Source organism: Scardinius erythrophthalmus (assembly GCF_964197995.2).
Source record: "Scardinius erythrophthalmus genome assembly, chromosome: 5".
Classification (NCBI taxonomy): Eukaryota; Metazoa; Chordata; class Actinopteri; order Cypriniformes; family Leuciscidae; genus Scardinius; species Scardinius erythrophthalmus.
Window position 1 is genome coordinate 2,678,072 of NC_138225.1, and position 20,000 is coordinate 2,698,071.

Below are 20,000 nucleotides of genomic sequence, written 5' to 3' on the forward strand. Positions count from 1 at the left end.
CCCTAGAATTTACATAAACCCCGCCCCCTGAACACGATTATAGATTATCAAGACAGAATATGCTAATCAATGACTAGAAGATAACTACACATCAGCTTCATAAACTCATCAACTAACCATTCAGAAATGTCCTGTTGCTTCTACATGTTGTCACTTCTTCTTGAGTCTCTTCATCATTGTCTGACTCCGGTTTGAACATAAAAGGCTAAAAGTTTTTGAAATTTTCAGTGCATGTGTGTGTGAGTGCAAGCTCTTGAAGCTCCGCCCCCTGTGCCGGGAGCAGCAGCTCATTTGCATTTAAAGGAACAGACACAAAAATGGTGTGTTTTTGCTCAAATTTAACATGCTATATAAAAATATCTGTGGGGTATTTTGAGCTAAAACTTCACACACACACTCTGGGGACATCAGACACTTATTTTACATCTTGTGAAAAGGGCATTATAACACCCCTTTAAGCATCATTGATCGTTCACTAAGTTCTACCATTATTTGTTACAGTTGCTAGTTTTTTACAGAACGTCTCTTAGAAATGAACTGGAGATGCATGTTCACATTTAGTAAAAGATGCTCCTAAAGTGATGCTGATGGATTAAATATGATTATTACTATTAAAAATATGGTACACTTTAGTTTAGGGTCCAAATCTCGCTATTAATAGCTGCTTATTATCATGCATATTACTAGGATACTGGCTGTTTATTAGTAGTAATAAAGCACATATTAATGCCTTATTCTGCATGACCATATTCTACATCCCTTAATCCTACAATACCTAACTTTAACAACTAACTTACTAACAATTAATAAGCAGTAATTAGGAGTTTATTGAGGCAAAGTCATAGTTAATAGTGAGAATTGGACCCTAATCTAAAGTGTGAACAAAAATATGAATAGAAATGTCCTTAATTTTCCTCAATAAATACATATGCACTATAAAGCAAAATAACTAGATTGCAGATAGACTAGATAAACCTGCTTTCCAAAAATAAGTAACAACGTAACAGAATTACTTGTATGTGACCCAGTCTCGAGTCGCACGGGTTTATCTGTGGCAATAGCCAACAATACATTGTATGGGTCAAAATGATCCATTTTTCTTTTATGCCAAAAATCATTAGGATATTCAGTAAAGATCATGTTACATGAAGATACTTGTAAATTGCCTACTGTAAATATATAAAACATGTATTTGTGTGAGTGAATGCAGCACAATCGCCAACATAAATGAACAACTTTAAAGGAGATTTTCTCAATGTTTAGATTTTTTTTCACCCTCAGATTCCAGATTTACAATAGTTGTATCTCGACCAAATATTGTCCTATCCTAACAAACCATCAATGGAAATCTTATTTATTCAGCTTTCAGATGATGTATAAATCTCAGTTTCAAATAAATGTACCCTTGTGATTGGTTTTGTGGTCCAGGGTCACATATTAAGAGTAACCTAATGGAAAGCGTTGATAACATTACCCAGCACTGCATTTCTTGTCTTCCACACAAGATCCAAAAGGAAATCCAGCAGTTCACCTTCGCCTCGGCCAAAGAAGAGGAAAAAGAAGAAGGCAAGAAGACACAGTCGGTCAGTTTGCTTTCTGACTTCATATTGTGTCATATTGTAAAGCATCATATTGTACACCAAAGTCAATACACACCCGGCAGCCAATATACGGAGCGATGTGAACAAACCTCTCACTCTAGGCAGGAGAACTAGTCATGCGTGACGCACTGTAGCAGGAAACACTAAAATGCAAGAGTAAAAAAGGCCAAGAAGAACATTTAAATGTAATGATATTCTGCCAATGAAAAAATGGAAGAATATGATGGAGTGATATTTCATCCGTTGTTGTCTTTGTTTGACTCGCAGAGCCGACAGCCCTTCTCCCACCCGCAGAGACAAGAGGAAGAAAAGCGGAAAGAAACACAAAAAAGACAGGTGTGTGTGTGTGTGTGTGTGTGTGTTTTTGTTTATATTACATTGTGGGAACCAAATGGCCCCACAAGGCTAGTAAAACCTGAGATCACCTCCATTGTGGGGACCAGCCAGCGGTCCCCATGAGGGAAATGGGTTAATAAACATACTAAATGATATATTTTTGAAAATGTAAAAATGCAGAATGTTTCCTGTGATGGGTAGGTTTAGGGGTAGGGTTAGTGTAAGGGGACAGAATATACAGTTTGTACTGTATAAAAACCATTACGTCTATGGAGAGTCCCCACAAAGATATGTGCGCCTGTTTGAGTGTGTGTGTGTGTGTGTGTGTGTGTGTGTGTGTGTGTGTGTGTGTGTGTGTGTGTGTGTGTGTGTGTGTGTGTGTGTGTGTGTGTGTGTGTGATTATGCCTTCACACAGGTGTACATCATTCACTGCTGAATGACTGGATTTAATAGGAGAAACTGTGAAAACACGAGTAAAACAAACGATTTTCAGTTAAAACTGAAGCTTAGACTCGATATAGTGTTTCCTTACAACTCACCAAAGATCCAGTGATCATGGATATCGACATGCAGCAGGATTCATGTTTCCTGACATTTATATGAATCCGATTTCCACGGCGGGGAAATACATAAAGCTAAATTGCCTGTGAACGCTTTATATAATTACAATATAGGTCTAAATCCATGTGATCACTTACAGTATATCAATGTTATATATATATCATCATCATCAAACTTGTCGTTTTTTGTCAGTGTTTATTTAAAAACATGCAATTATGCAGAATATACGATGGTAAATATTTAATTGATGAGTTCTCAATACAATATTTAACAATACAATAAATAGGGTGTGATTTTTCCCCTAAATCCAGCATATTGACACACAATGATAACTGTAAATCCACCGTTCTCTGCCTGGATCCATGAATTGCAGCTTCTCTGTTCTGTATCTTTCAGCAGTCTGGAAAAAAAATACCTATATTTGTACAGTCAACCTCAATGCCTTTTCCCGTTTTAGATGTGTTTTGTGTGTTTTTCACGGCATTCGCACTGAAAACCAATACAAATACCAACATAACCTACTACATTAGCCAAAACGTGTGTGTTAGCACCCACAATGCAATGCACTAAATCTGAACTTCCATTTCTAATGACAGGAATAAACCAACCATGATATTAACCACTATGTTATTTATCTGTTGCCAAATATCCGTTTAGATATTTGCACATAAAGTTGGAAAATAACATTTGTATTTCAGACTAAATTAAATATGCATCATAAGTACACAATTTTTTCCTTTTTTATCATTATTATTTTTTTCCTTATAGTTGGCATTATACCGTATATATACTGTGTACTTCAGATTTGGAGCACAGTCTCAGATTTTATTTTTTAGATTTTATACCGAGAAAATGTCTCTTTGAAGAGTAACTTGGGCAGATTTAAACTGTTCTTCTTAATATTTTATTATCAGCATTTTGACAGGAGGAGGGCAACTAAACTCAAGCTCCAAAAATAGACATATATATAAAAGCATGTCTTACACAAATACCTTTCCGCATTCATAAAATATTCATGATATTGTTATGTCAGGAATATCTACAGAATTTTGTGCTTTTGCAGCCATAAAATGTCCTAATTATTAATAGATGGGATGTGTCAGCATTTTAGATGCTTGTATTTCTGTCTGTCTTTCACACACATCTCATGTTACCCTGACAGCTTTATTACAACTTTACCTCTTCTGCGCTTTTCCCATGTCAAAAGAGCGTGACAGGACTGACGGATGCTTATATTATCGTGTACACACTTTGAAAACATGGTGGATTCCTGTGTTAGATGTCTTATCAAAGCAGCTTCAATACTGTCAGACTGTGTGTGTGAGGGCAAAAGTGTGATAGACAGTCAGAAATTGTAGAAGGTATTTCTCCTTTCAGTACGGATTGAGCAAAGTCATTTAAAGGTGAAACTGTGGTTTATATGGTGTGTTAAATCACACTTACGAACCCCACATCTTGCAACCAAGGCTATTAATACAGATGCACTTTAACTGTCCTGTCTTTATCACAACATACAGATAATCACACTTAAAAATGTGTGAATGCCATTGCATTAGACATACAATATCATTTAAAGGCAGCGGGTTTCTTTTCTCTTTGCTAACTTTACTTGTCTTTGAATCAGCTGGTGTTTCTGTGATTTTAGTGGATAAATGAAGCCAGTTTTCCTTGAATTATCAACACTAGATCTATTGTTTTATGACATTTTTAAGTGTAGCAGCACTTACTGCAAAATCCCGATGTAAACAGCTGGCGATCACAATCTAACACCGAATCCCTCTGTCTCAGGTCCACATCTGGCTCGAGGAGGAAGAGGAGACACAGGTAAAACACCGAGCTAAAATGAGATATGCTTTAGAGTAGATATTATCATGATTTGGGAACTGTTCTGGACTCATATTAGTGTTCCAGAGCCGACATCTGCTTTAAAGTCCAAAAGTTCATTTTGCTTATATGTGCTGTTGGATGAATCGATGATACAATAGACTAGCCTAGAAAACACTCATTCAATAATAGTCTCTTTGAGCGGTTGAGACAGCACTGAAGAAAATAGCAGAAAAGTAATAAGTATTGATCATTTCACAGACATAACTCAGAAAACAAGGCAGAATATTCAGATTTGCTCATGGACGTTTATTTAATATTTATTTAACCAATGATTATTTATTTCAAGAGCTCAGAGATGCAGCTGGTACCTTGTAATCACTTTAAAAACTTTAGTCTGCATCAGACTGATGTAAATCCTTCGATTACACTTGAATTGCTTTTCACTCCTGTTTTCAGTTCTTGCTTGTTTTCTCCTTTCAGATCCAGCAGCCCCAAAATCAAACACAAAGACAAGAGCAAACAGAAGAAGAGGTGAGTGATGTTTACTTTTCTGAAAAGATCAAATGTTCAGTATTACAAGGCCTCAATCTGACCATGAAAATCCAATGCACTGATTACAGAGTTTAATCCATTTAACTATATTGCATTTTTAAGCAATCAGAGTTGTCATTTTTGACTTGGGATTGTAAACTGGCACCATGGAACCATCTAGAATACCCTAGAAACTACCGGGCACTGACAACCACTCAAAACATTTTAGCAACTGCATAGCAACACCCTGGCAACCACCTACAACACCCTAGAAACCATCTAAAACAACCTAGTTACCATTTAGCAATACACTGACAACCATTCAAGACATTTTAGCAACTGCATAGCAACACCCTGGCAACCACCTGGTTACCACCTACAACACCCTAGAAACCAAATAAAACAGTAACCACTTAGCAATGCACTGACAACCATTCTCAACACCCTAGTAGCCATCTAGAATACCTTAGCAACTAGTACCTAGCACTGACAACCATTCAAAACATTTTAGCAACTGCATAGCAATACCCTGGCAACCAACCACAACACCCTAGTAACCATCTAAAACACCATAGCAACCACCTAGCAATGCACTGACAACCAGTCAAAATATTTCAACAAATGCATAACAACACCCTGGCAACCACCCACAACACCCTAGTATCCATCTAGAATACCATAGCAACGACCTAGCACTGACAACCACTCGAAACATTTAAGCAGCTGCATAGCAACACCCTGGCAACCACCTACAACACCCTAGAAACCATCTAAAACAACCTAGCAACCCATTAGCAATGCACTGACTACCAGTCTAACCATTTTATCAACTGCATAGCAACACCCCGGAAACCACCCACAACACCCAACACGCACTCAGTTTCATTTAAGCCATATGCATGGATTGCTTATAAAGGATTTGCTGCGAGAGTGACTGAAGCGCTGTGGCTGGAGTGTGTGAGTGTGTGACCTCTGTGTGTTTGTGTGTTTGTGTGTTTCCCGCAGGTGTTCAGGCGAATCTCCAAGCAGGAGTTCTCAGCACAGAGGCAGTTGCTGTAGTTCCCGCAGTGGATCCGTCTCCTCCACCGCCAGCCTCTCCAGATCACCCAGCAGGTGCCTCTTATCTCCATTTCACAGGCCCTCGCACAAACACTCACCAGGGCGAACATAGTTTCTGCCAAAATACCATAGTTACTACAATAAGACTGTGGTAATGTGGTATTAGCCACCACTTTCATCACAGAAAGGGGAGTCAAAATGACAGAAAAGCTTCTTACACGGTTGGAAGCAGGGCTTGACATTGACATTTTTGCTAACCAGCAACTCTGGCTAGTGGTTACCAGCCACTCAGCATTTGCACTGGCCAATTTTTGACATCAATACCACAGGGAAAAACTGCCATTGATATTTTTAATATCATCTCATAACTTGGCATTAGGCTGCTGTCACTTTAAGACCTGATGCACTGATCCAATATACTGTTACACATGTGTTTTCTTTCTCAGCTGTTTACATTCACTCTAAACATAACTGTGTTTATGTGAATCCTCGCCAAGAACGGCATTTTGACATTATTTTGTGTGTATTTGACTGTGTAAGTGCAATAAGCAGCGAAAAAGATCTCAGTTTAGTTCTGAGAGACAGCTTTATATGCGCGCAGTTTGAGTGTGTGGGAATGAGTAAAATGATGTGCAATACGCACAATCCCATGCCAAAATTAAAGCCCTGTAACAGCAACAATATTCATCCGGAGCAAATGAAATGAGTGAGTGAGTGGAGGCGGGTTTGTGTGTCTCTCACTGTCGGTCGGAGAGATGAGAGAGAGAGAAAGAGCTGCTGGTATCATCCCAGTTAACAATTACCGCCTTTCAATGTTGAATTCTGGTTGAAAATAAGTCGGTCCGCCTTGGACTGGTTTACGACGTGATTTCAACTAAGAGTTTTGGCCGGACTGTTTGACTACGTGTTTTCAACTGATCATCTAAGACAGGATAAGTCTGTTATACATGCTAGAATAACAGAAAAACAAACCATGTTCATTATTATCTCAAATAAATGTGAAGAGTTTTACATATTCCATCAAGCCGTTGAAGATTTACGTCTTTTCAACGTCTAATAGACGACTTTTTGTTAGCTGGGATGGATCTATTCTGCGGGAAATGAGTATTGGAAGTGTTTCAGTATCGATATGCATCGAAAAATCTATATTTTTGACAACACTACATTGCACTTAGTTTATTACTTCAGATGCTTTTTAAAAGACTACAACTGAAAAATGTGTATATTATACATAAAATACACACGCATTTGACAGGTGTTGATGTCAAGCCCTGTTTGGAAGGAGATGGACTGTGCTCTCATTGTGCTCTTAAAATCAATCCGTCTTCAATCTGACCTCTCAGATCAAATGCAAAGTGCAAGAACGACAGGCACAAACAGGAGGGAAGTCACTCGGCCCACACCCCCCCGCCGTCCCCCAGCGCTGACCAGCCAATCACGTGGCAGAACGGGAACCACAGCGTCCGTGTCCGCAACGGCAAAGATTCTGGAGCCAATCACACGGAGGCGAATAAAGGGAACGATGTATGTAGTCTCCTCTACTTTACCTCCATCTGTTTTCGGCCGTTTAGACAAATAACTCCACACACACACACACACACACACACACACACACACACCTCGTCCAACTGTGTGAGCTGACTCTATACACCTCTTTTCCCTCTTTGGCTCCATTTTGTGAGTTTTTCTGTTCTCAAGCCATTTTTGTGTTCATTGGGAAGGGTTTTTGTTTTGTCGAGGCAGATGTCCATCATGCTTTATTTCACGTATGAGCCATGTTGACTTTTTCAGTTCTAGAAAGAGAATGAATGGAAATGTTGAGGGTCGACTGGATCTATATATATATATATTATTGCTGTCAAACCATTAAAATATTTAATCGCGATTAATCGCACTAATGTCATAGTTAACTCGCAATTAATCGCACATTTTTATCTATTCTAAATGTCCCTTGATTTCTTTTTGTCCCATTATTTTTTCTCATTTTAATGCTCTTATCAACATGGAAAAGTGGATCGACTTGCTTTGTGCAAATGTTTTTCTGATTGAAAACACATTGGCATATACTGTCGTATTCAATTTCACACTAACATTCACACTCGGAGCAAATAATCGCATCAGAGAATTCGCATCAGCTGTGTGTGTGCTTGGCCATCAAGTGGTGTTTCAGACTGGACGTGCTGCGATGATCACTCAGTTCACAACGACAAAACACACAGATCACTTTGATCTTGTCAATGGAACCATTTGGCAACTTTTTAAAAGTAAACTTTCCATTCAGAATCTTATTGGCATCCATTTCGTCGTCTCGCGCTCACCATCCACTCAAAACGAAGCGTTAGCCTACTACTCTTTGGCCGGTTCGCAAGCCCAAACAAGTGTGTGTGGCGTGCCTGTTGTTTTGTGTCCGGTCTAGCTAGATCTGGTGTGGTGTTGTAGTTTTTTTAACGTTACTAGTTGTTGCAACAGCATGTGAAAAAAACTACAAAGTTTGCTAGGCCAAAAAGAATGTTAATCTCGCGATAAAAAATTAAAATGGGGTTGCGTTAACGCCGTTAATAACTGACAGCACTAATATATATATAAATATACATCGGAAACTAAACAATGTGCAACATATGGGTTTTCATGGACGCACCAGCTCCATCCGCCACCGAAGACATAAGTTAACGGTTATGGGATCTTTCGACTATTGATTTACATAAAGCATCTATCGCCAGCAACTCGATGGCTGGGGTTGGATAACGTCCCATGAAAAAGACATTTGTGAAAGCATGTTGATGCCTCGATCAGATTAAATATAGATATTTTGGTGACACTTTACATTAAGGAATTTTCACATTTGAGGAATCTTTTCATGGTTCCTATAACCAATGGCAGAAATATCCGCTTTTTAACGATTTTAGTAACTAAATTAGCTTCTACTCCCTACTATTTTCAGTGTGTGAACAATCATCAACAAACAATAAATATAACATCAACAAAGATCATTTTAAAGCATATAGATATATTGTTAAATTTTGAGTTAATGTTAACTAATGCATTAACCGATCACATTCGACCTTATTGTAAAGTGTTACCGATATTAATATTAATATTCCTGCTCATGCTCGGTCTGAGCTTCAGGTATAAAACACACGTTTGTTTGTAGGCTTTTCTAATCTTGTATTATTTATTGTATCCCACAAAATTTCAAAGACATCGAGAGGGGAATTCACTAAGATAGCTTCTTTTATATAGTAATTGCACCAGATTAATTGCATCTGTGCCGAAAGAATGGCATCAGCTTAGTTTAAATATGCATGACGTCATCTGTATGTATTCATACAGTTACACGATATTAAATATGGCCACTAGACCTCATTTATTTAGCTGAACCTTGACTTGCGTTTGGAGAGACTTACTGTAGCAATGAGGAATTGTACAGGTATCCGGTCACACTTATCTGGGACAGTTTGCATGCAGTTTTTCAGAAGTTCTCATGCTCTCTTTCTCTTTTATTTGCTCAATTCATCCCTCTGTTTTGTTGATTTCTTGTCCTCTGTGAATTCACATGATCTCTTCCCACGAATAAATGCCCAAACTTTTCTGTCTTGTTTGTGTAAAAAGCACTCATATGATTTGGAACTGGATCGAGTAGATTAAATGGGTATGTCTTTTCTTGTCAATACAGTTGAAACTCTCATTTTCTGCTCAGTTTTACTGTAGCCACCCTTTACCAGATGTGTATCAGGTGTTCAATGAGCCGATGATCTGTGACCCTGCAATAAGATTGTACTTACTGATCATGTTCTTTAATGTAAGGTGAAGAATTATCAATCATGAGCCGATGGTTTTCATTGGCCAATCCCTCAGACGCTTTTAGCCAATCAGCTGTCATTCCTGGTTCTGCTGAGAGGATGAATGAGTCTGAATGGTACAATCACAGATAAGAAATCTGTGGATGCTGCATTTGGCTGATCCGGATCCGTCATCAGCACCGCCGTCTCGGAAAGGTCAATAGATCCAAACATTAAAGGCCATATTTCAGTTTATTTCAACAAGTCGCTCCACTTTATAGAGTGTGTCGCTGCACGGTATGTTTTATTATCAGATTAGTCATTTACAAGAATGAAAATTACAACACAACAACCATTTTTCAATAAATAAAAGACTGATATCATTTGATAAATGAACAGATATATTTCTGGATATACAATAATATTTATTTTTGTATGGCTGGATAACAAATCTACTGGATATTATATTCAAAAACATATATTAATAGTAAAATGTCTTTTTGAGCATAATTAGAAAAACTACAATGTTCCAATAAAATGTGAATTATTTTAGTTTACAAATGAAATTATTTTTTCTACAATTTACATGATACTACAACTTTTCTACAATAAATACCATAAAAAACCTAATGATGTTGGGTAAATTAACAATTATATTTTGTTTTTATATGTAATGTAATGTTTTTGTATGGCTGCATTTAAAAACAAAATATGTCTTTTCTTTTACCCGGCAATATCAGTTTTTTGTTTATTGTGCAATATCCAAAAATATATAATATATTTGTACATTTTATTTATTTATGGCCTTATTTAGAGCTCTATTATGATGATAACTATACCATAGACAAGTGTTTTATCAATACTGTTTCATTTTCATCTGCAATGTGCAGATTTGTATGATATATTTTTGCAGAATGCACCTGTTGATTCATATTAAAGACTTTAGATATAGAAAGATAGTGCACTAATATTACTTATGAATGGGAGAAAGAGCAACGCGCAATATGGTGGAATAAGTCCCGCCTTCTAAATAAAAGAGCCAATCGCTGATTGGTAAAGTCATCGTTAAAGTCATAGTCATTTAAATGTGAGTTCAGCGAGCAGTTTATATATATATATATATACAGTTATATACTACATACAGTTAAATAGCCTCCGATTGAAAGTAACTTTGTTCATATTGACCTTTCCAAAATGGTGTATTCATGCTGATGTGATATGAAAATTAGACCAGATGCTAATCAGATTATGCTTTGAGAGTGTAATTCTGCAACATTCCCTCAGATCTTCCTAAAAATCAAAAGCAGCGTGCAGATCGCAGCATCTAGTCCTTCATTCACATCTGTGGTCAAACAGGCGACAGATTCATCAATTCTCTCGTGTGGCTGTCAAATCTTTCCACTGACAAGAGCCGGTTCAGTGCCATTGGTGATTTACGACGGTCTTCATTGACATGGTTTCTAATGCTCACTTGTAATTGTATATTATTTCAGTAGCACTTGATATATATACATATATATGATAAAATGTATAGTTTGTTTTCTTCCTGTCAATATTTGAGTGGTGTAATGTTTGTCTAGATGTTTGACAGGGACAAACGGACGCTCAGTAAACATTAGCCAGCTAAATAGGCCCGATGAAGAAGTCATTTAGTAAAGTCGTTACACTAAAAGGGACCCAAGCCATTTGGATTATTCACGATTCTCTGAACCCAACCCAATGTGGCATCTTTGCTCCCTTTGCTGAAAGACTCTTGACAATTGCTGAGAGCAAATGCACTGTCGTTGTAGACGAACAAGCTCTAAATTCTCATTGTGCACGCAGACCGATACGAATCAGGCTTTCTGAACGTGACTGGGGTCCCTTTGAGATGTTAGTTGTCCATCTTAGAAGAAACCACTCCACCCAACACCCCTCTCCCTTCACCCGTCCATCTGTGCTGTCTGTTGTCCCGACATGCTTTCTCTTTCCCCATCAAACCACATTCCACATGCATGGCCATCAACACTTACGTTCCTCCTAGCAAAGTTCGATTTGTTGAGATCTTGTCATACGATGTGCACATGTGTCCGAGCGAAAAAGACAGACTGCTTTCCGAGTCTCTTGTTTCAGATTGATTTCTCAGTTTGTTTTGGTTTCGGGGTTTTTATTTTTTTATTTATTTTTTGTATGTCCACTCTTTTTTTTTTTTTTTTTTTTGACTTGGTTTTTTGTTGGAATTGTCTCCTTAGTCTGTGGATCAATTTATCTTAGCCTGGATACTAAAAGAATTCATTGTCTTTTTCCCATTTCGCTGCGGAGAATTTTCCTTTCTCCTTTTTGTTTTTCCTTTTTCTTCCTTTGTTTTGTTGATATTGCATACGTGTCACTGATTGAAGCGGAAGGTAGGTAACGCTCTGCCTACGCACGTGGAGAATGTGACAAGCACCCTAGCTTGACATCCGTGTCTCTCTCTCTCTTTTTCTCTTTGTTTATCTGAGGAAAACCAAAGGTTGGCGGGTTGATTTTCATTGTTTTCCTTTTAGATCTGTTTGCTCTTCTTTCATTCTCTATTTCGCCCTTTTTTTTCAATCTGATATCTACCTTTGCTTTCATGCTTCAGTCTTCAGTACACTGTCCTCCCCACAGGTCCATCTCTTGTCTGCGTTTTGTTTATTATTATTATTATTATTATTATTATTAATATTTTTTGGTAGAATGCATTTCCTGTCTGTGTCGCATTCCTTTTGTCTTTGGTGAAATGGTACGTGTCATATGATTTGGTCACTTTCCCTCCTTTTATTTAATTTAATTATTTATTTATTTTAATTTTTTTTTTTGATACATAAGGGCTGCTTCTGAAGTACAGTATTTGAGGTTTATTGTTTTCACCCGCTATATATATATGGTTTTATAAGCTTTTTTTGTTTGGTTAAGTTAGTGTCTGAGAAATCTGCTTCCTTTTGATGCTAATAATCATCATTATAATGTCCCTGTTTTAATTTACGGCATTGTGGTTAAAGAAACAGATGGAATAGACATGGCTTTGCTCATAAATAATATTTCATTAGCCCTATTTTAGTCTATTTCAAGACCCCATGAAATCCAAATCAAAGTTTTGTAGCTTTCAGCTAACATGTGTGGCTTTAAGTTCATCCAAATGCTTGTGTACTACTAGTAATTGACATGTTTTGTCCAATTAAATGCTCTCTAGAAAGAGTATGTTCCTCTTTGTAAATTAAAAATACCCTAATCAAAAACAAATCATGATTAGTCTGTCACTAACACTCTGTCTTTAGGCTATTTCCTTTCCCAAACACAAACAAACAAACTGGAAGTGGCCGGAATTTTAAAAGCAATCAAGTTGTCAAATGTTGTTTTGCTAAAGGAGTGTCGACTTGTTGGCAGAGGCTATTTACACTAACTCCGCCCACTGACGTCTGGCCCAGACGAAATTATGGAAGATGCTAGTTCATCAACAGTAGGCGCGCGTCAGAAGGTTTTGATGCAAATCGGCCTGAGTTGCCGAACACGCTCTACTCCCTTTTCCCGTCACATCTCAGATCTGAAAGGTATTATTACATGCTATTTTCACTTGTTGTAAATAGAATCTTTTCCTATTTAAACTGAGCGTAAATTGCAGCTATCACTCAGAAAATATGCTTTTTTCACTTAGTGACAAAACATGTCCAGAATGCATTCAAAATATTTGAAAAAATGATAATTAACCACAAATTGTACAATAATAAATAATAATTATATATGAATGTTGTACCTTTCAATTTTGATAATATGTGGTTCTTGATTTTTTATTTTTATTTTTTTTTTGCATCAAAGTAAAGGAAAGTTTTGGGTGCTGAAAATGTGTCATGAAAATGACATATTTTTTAACTTTATTGCCCTAAAATATGCTTCATCATCTTCCTGCAAAATGCAATTTCTTAAATCCTTCCTTTGATTTTGGGATCCATTATGAGACAAACATGTCCTTGATAAGTTTTTGCTGTTTAACCCTTAAATGCATGAATGTTTCACCTATCATTATTACATATTTGGGTCTTTAGTGACCCGTATCCACGGATGGATCTCCAACTAACACAATAGTGTAAAACTCTCCTGATATTTTAAAAACAATTACAAAAGAATAAAATAAAGCATATTTTGATACCTTTTGGATCTTGGAAGGGTTGAATTTGAGCTGATGCTTTTCACCATCATTTCCCAGTACATTCAGCATCTGGCTCATATTCACCATCTCAACCATATTCTCAAAACTATTGTCTTCAAAATCAATATTTTCAGCTTCTTCACCAAATCCACCAACACTAATTTTCGATTCGTGCAGTCCTTGCTCTGCAGTAAATCGCCAAGCCATTTTTAATCTTCGCTAATGATGATTTGTTTTATGCCTGCGGTAATTATGAGTGAAACATCACATTATCATTGTGTACCAGACATCGCCACCTGGAGGATTAAAGGTAAACTGCACTCATCAGAGATTCAGCTATTGTGCGCAGAAACAATACTACATTCCCCGGGTCGCTAGTGACCCTATAACAGAAAACAGACATTATTTTAGCTTTTTTTCTTTTCTTGTTATATTGTTAAGAAGGAATAGGTTGAGGAATACTAATATGTTTGATGTCTAACTTTAAAAACGAATGACGTAGTGAATAGCGAACGAGTAGTGAATGACGTCCCGGGTCGATAAAGACCCGAGGTATAGGGTTTAAATAAGAAACACAAGCCAACATTAGGTAATCAGAAATAACAGCTCATTGAGCCATTTCATGGGGTCTTTAATTTACTTTACTTTTTTAAAACTTTTTTGTTTTTTTACTGAGAAACTGGTGAGGCGAGAGCATCTGTCCGTAACTCACTCTTAAAGTTTTAAAATCGCACCGATAAAATGCACTCAAACTGTCCCAGCCCACACACTGTGAAATCCGTTTGAATTTGATTTATTTTGTGTGTGTGTGTGTGTGTGTGTGTGTTTATTTATTTATTTATTTATTTATTTCTCTCTCTCTTTGGTTTGATTTTCATGCATTGTTTCATACTCACTATCCAGGGAAGGGTGTTGTGTCTTTTTCTCTTGCATTTTGTGAATCTAATGATGCACTTATGTTGCCCCACTTTTCCCTTCTCTTCATACCTTACCTACTAAAGGAGGGAATACCACTTTATTGGTAAGTGGATGTTAACCAAAAGGGAGTTGAAAAAACAGAATAACCATTTAAAAAGCTATTAAAACAGGAAATGGGTCGCTGTTCACATCTCAGCAATTGTCTGCAGGACAAAACAAATCCACAAGCAAGTTCTATTGAGTAGAAGACCAAATGTTTTCTAATTCGATTGAATCTATTCTTGTGAATCTTTATTTCGTTCCTTCCATTTCTGTGATGTTCCGTCAAGTTGTCTATTTTAATTTTCTAGTTTTATTTTTCACCTTTTTGTTTGTAGCTCTTTCTGAAAATTGAAAAAGTCCTCTTTCTCTTTCTCTCTACTGTATATATTCCAGTCTCTCTGAACTTATTTTCTTTCACAGTTACGCATATATATATATATATTTTCCCTCTTTCCCCTCTTTTGTTTCGATTTTCTTTTTTCGGGACTATTCTTTTCAAATCATTATGGTTTTGCATGCCGAGTATTGCATGCGCTGCACAATAGAGGACTGTCTATAAGCCAGAGAACAATCCTAGCACTTTCTTTTAGATATTTTTTTGGCAAGTACACGATAACGCTCTTTCACCCAGGAGGAAAAAGAGTCTAATTTCACTGTTCTCTTTCTGTTTTTTGTTTTTTTGTTTTGTTTTTTCACATTTATTTCTTTTCCCCTTTGGTTTGTTGGTTATACTTCATCTACAGAAGCTCGGATCTCTGGCTCCGTCTCCTTCGAGCGCTTCTCCTCATCTGAGAGGTGTCAAACATCACTCCGGCGTTCCCAAGAGTCCCGGAGGATCCGCGTTCGCGACGGGAGAGGACGACAGGCCGGGCTCAGAGTCATCCGGGAGACACAGTGGGAGGCCGAGGGTTCGAGAGAAAGCGTCTCGCTCGCCGGCGCACAGCAGCGACTCCCAGCGCGAGACACACGCTAAAAACAAGAGTCAGAAGAAGTAAGAACAGGGACAATCCTGGACATATTTTATTGATTGAACTTTATGTCTTAAATCTCTGCTTTAACATTGTGGGCCCTATCTTGCACCCAGCGCAATTGACTTTGTACACGGACGCATGTATCATTCCTATTTTGCAGCCGACGCACAGCGGACTTTTCCCTCCACAGACGCACGTCGGTAAATTAGGGAATGAACTTGCGCTCCCGGGGGCGGTTCAGTGAAAAGAGGAGGCGTGTTCCGGCACAAACGTTCCCTGGTGCTATTTTGCAGTTTCAGAAAACAATTCCTCCACTGACCAGGAGAAACCTCGTCTAAAGTCAGTGGCGCGTTCAGATGCTATTTTAAGGGCGCATGCTTGGCCATAATGTAGCGTGTGCACAACACACACACACTTTGCTTCTCTACTCTACACAGATGCAGCAGTTCACATTTTTGCAAATCATACATTATTATGAGGAAAATATTAACACATGAAATCATTGTGGTGTCCATTAAGATAGGTATAAAATAGGCATAAATCTAGCTTACACATTTACCCAAATGATCATACGCCTGTTTAACCGAAGCTAATCTGTGTGTGTTTCTCCATCCCCAATGTCACTTCTCTGTGTTTTACGGCCCTGACGAGAACGTCGGTCTCCTCGGCTGTGAACCGCTCCTGGTAAATCCGCCGTTATAATAGCAATCCGCCATGGAACAAGCGCGCCTGCTCTTAAAGGGAATGTGAGATGACGCTCTGATTGGTTTATTTCACGTTACGCCCTAACCACACCTATGAGTAATGAAGCGACTTCAGACCAACACATTTTAGATTTGCGTCGAGCGCAAGAGTCATTTATCCTGCCGGTATAATAGCAACAGCGTTATAATAGCAAGTTACTTGCGTTTCGCGTTTGATACTTGCGTTTCAGATCGTTAAAATAGGGCCCTATATTTTATACAAATCAGTTATATTACTATAGGTCAAAAGTTTGGAATAATACTTTTTTTGATGTATTTAAAAGAAGTCTCTTATGCTCAGCAAGCCTGATCAAGAATACAGTAAAATTGTGAAATATTACTAATTTAAAATCATTGTTTTCTATGTGAATATATAGTAAAGTGTAATTTATTCCTGTGATCAAAGCTGAATTTTCAGCATCATTACTCCAGTTTTCAGTGTCACATGATCCTTCAGAAATCACTCTAATATGATGATTTGATGCTCAAGAAACATTTATGATTATTATCAATGGCTGGTAGTGTATATTGCACAAATAAATATTTTAAACTAATGTTTATTTTTTGTTGTTTCACATTTGTCTAATACTGCGTATAATGCAATTAATAATAATTTCATGAATTATGCCGAGTTATGACAAATGTTGAGTTAGTTTGATGTATAACATTGAAGTCACAGAAATCAAATGCATGTCCCATTTCAAAATCAGAATCAGAAAATATCTGATTCAATGTGAATTATGCTTATTTAAAAATCAGCTGCACCATGAATGTAGCTGTGACAATATTTGCCTAGATATTTAACAATTAAAGTCTGCAATCAAAAGTCAGAGATCTCAATATCAACTCATTTCTCATTAAATTCTTCCATGGTCATGTGAGCTGCTCTCCACATTCATTAAAGGTGCATTGTGTGATATTTAGGAGGATCTGTTGACAGAAATGCAATATCATATACAATACTGTTTTCAGTGGTGTATAAAGACCTTACATAATGAGCATTATGTTTTATTACCTTTTCTATCTACATACACACTTACATTGAAATGCGCCAACATGTTTCTACGGTGGCCCTAAAGGGACAAATGCGTTTCGTCACTATGTTGTTCTTCGTGCAAAGAAGCGAGCTAAAGTCAGCGAATAAAACACTGACACAATGATGAACAGGTAACAATAATATTCGCTAAACTAACATTGTTTTACTGAACAATTAAGTAAATATAATTGCTTAATTTATCTTTGTAAAGAAACCTCAGTGTTTAACTGGCTACTCTCTGCTGTCTCAGACGACGACATCACTTCCTGTCGGCCAGCGTAACTTCTGTTAGGTGCAATTCGCAAACTCACCACTAGATGCCGCTAAAAATTACACACTGCACCTTTAAGTTTCGGAGAAACATCTACAGGAGAACTCATGTGAGCTATGAAAGGATATCAAACACCATTTCTCCAGTCTACTCCTGTTGTCTCCCACAGAACGAAAGGATCTCATTCGTCTAAGCGGCACCATCGCGGGCGCGCTCAAACCCGGCACCGGAGCTCCTCTGTGTCACCGGGCCGGCACAAACACACGTCCAAGAAGAAGAAGAGCAAGAGTCACGGGACGGGCCGGCAGAGGAGCAGCTCCTGGAGCAGCGAGAGGTCCTCGTCTCGAGATCATTCCAGAGAGTGTGTATCCAGCAAGAACAAATCTCCACACACACGCCAGAACAACTCCAGGTACACACAAACACACATTCATAGAAGAAACTCGTTCATATTCATGAGATAAGTGCAACATTTAGATTGTGCAAAAAACCTGTGAACCTCAAGAAACAAAAAATCCAGTTACACTTTATTTTAAGGTGTCCTTGTTACAGTGTAATTATACAGTTAAGTACTGAGTAATATTAATTAACTAAATGCATGTACTTACTATTGGGTTTGGATTAGGATTAAGTTTGGTTTAGAGTTGTTTGCATGTAATTATGCATAATTTACTGTTATTACTATACTGTAGTAAGCACATGTAACATGTACTTGTACATGTAAAATAAAGTGTTACCAAAAATCCATGTCATGACCCCTTTTAAACAAAGTGTCACTCATTTGAGTAAAACTTGACCAAAACAATCCCTAAAATATTAAGGATTTAAAAGATTTTTTTCCATCAGAAATCATTCTAATATGATTATTTGCTGCTCAAGAAACATTTATTATGATTATCAAAGTTGAAAACAGTTATTTTTTGTGGAAACTGTGATACATTACCGTTCAAAAGTTTGAGGTAAGTAAGATTTAAAAAAATAAAGGGTAACACTTTATTTTAATGTGTCCTTGTTACACACGTTTCATGTATTTACTATAGTAATAACTCTAAATTATGCATAATTACATGCAATTAACCCTCAACCAAACCCTAATCCTACCCTAACCTTATAGTAAGTACATGTAGTTAATTAATATTACTCACTACTTAAATCTACAATTACACTGTAACAGGGACACATTAAAATAAAGTGTAACCAAATAAAGAATTTAATCATTTTATTAAGGACAGTTGTTGAAGGACAAGGTTACAAAATAATTCAAATAAATGCTGTTCTTTTGAACTTACTAATTTCCACAAAAATATTAAGCAGTAAAAACTATTTTCAATATATTCACTTTATAATATTCTAAATTGTAATGATATTTCACAATATTACTGTATGTACTGTATTTTTTATCAAATAAATGCAACATCGGTGAGCAGTAGAGACTTCTTTAAAAAAAAAAAAAAATTATTCCAGTCTTTTAACCAGTAGTATATATTACACAAATGTATATTTTAAATAAAAGTTACATGCTGTTTCCACATCAAGCGAACTTCCTGTAGTTTGAGTCCAAATGCAGAGAATCAAATAAATCCAGTCATCTGAAGGACACACACACACACACACACACACACACACACACACACACACACACACACACACACACACAGTGATGAACAGACTGTCTTCACGCTGTCAAGGCCAAATTCTCTCAATCCCTGCACACACACACACACACAAACACTCAACCTGCCCATCACACAAAACTTTTTTTTAACATTTTCAAAAAACTCATTCTGCATGATTTATAAGCTGGTTTCCTCAGTTTAGGTCCACAGTGACACGAGTCCCCATGAGTGTGTGTGCATTCAGGCTTAAGACACAGATCTGTGTTTTCTGTCTGTGTGCAGGGAGAGAGACAGCCCTCATCACACACACACACACACACACACACACACACACACACACACACTCACTCAGATCTGTGTTTTCTGTCTGTGTGCAGGGAGAGAGACCGCCCTCATCACTCACACACACACACACACACACACACACACACACACACACACACACACACACACACACACTCACAGATCTGTGTTTTCTGTCTGTGTGCAGGGAGAGAGACAGCCCTCATCACACACACACACACACACACACACACACACACACACACACACACACACACA

At 37.4% G+C, this 20,000-nt stretch overlaps 1 protein-coding gene across 1 annotated transcript in view; it reads left to right on the forward strand.

The window, feature by feature from the left end:
* srrm3 (serine/arginine repetitive matrix 3) overlaps positions 1-20,000 on the forward strand; it is a gene marked incomplete at both ends in the record, with an annotated part of 51,725 nt that overhangs the window by 23,851 nt on the left and 7,874 nt on the right. The window contains 8 exons of the mRNA XM_081365161.1: positions 1,506-1,583; positions 1,869-1,937; positions 4,288-4,323; positions 4,807-4,857; positions 5,863-5,970; positions 7,260-7,440; positions 15,546-15,793; positions 17,993-18,235. Of these exons, the coding sequence (XP_081221287.1) occupies positions 1,506-1,583; positions 1,869-1,937; positions 4,288-4,323; positions 4,807-4,857; positions 5,863-5,970; positions 7,260-7,440; positions 15,546-15,793; positions 17,993-18,235 (1,014 nt within the window). The remainder of the gene's footprint in view (positions 1-1,505; positions 1,584-1,868; positions 1,938-4,287; positions 4,324-4,806; positions 4,858-5,862; positions 5,971-7,259; positions 7,441-15,545; positions 15,794-17,992; positions 18,236-20,000) is intronic.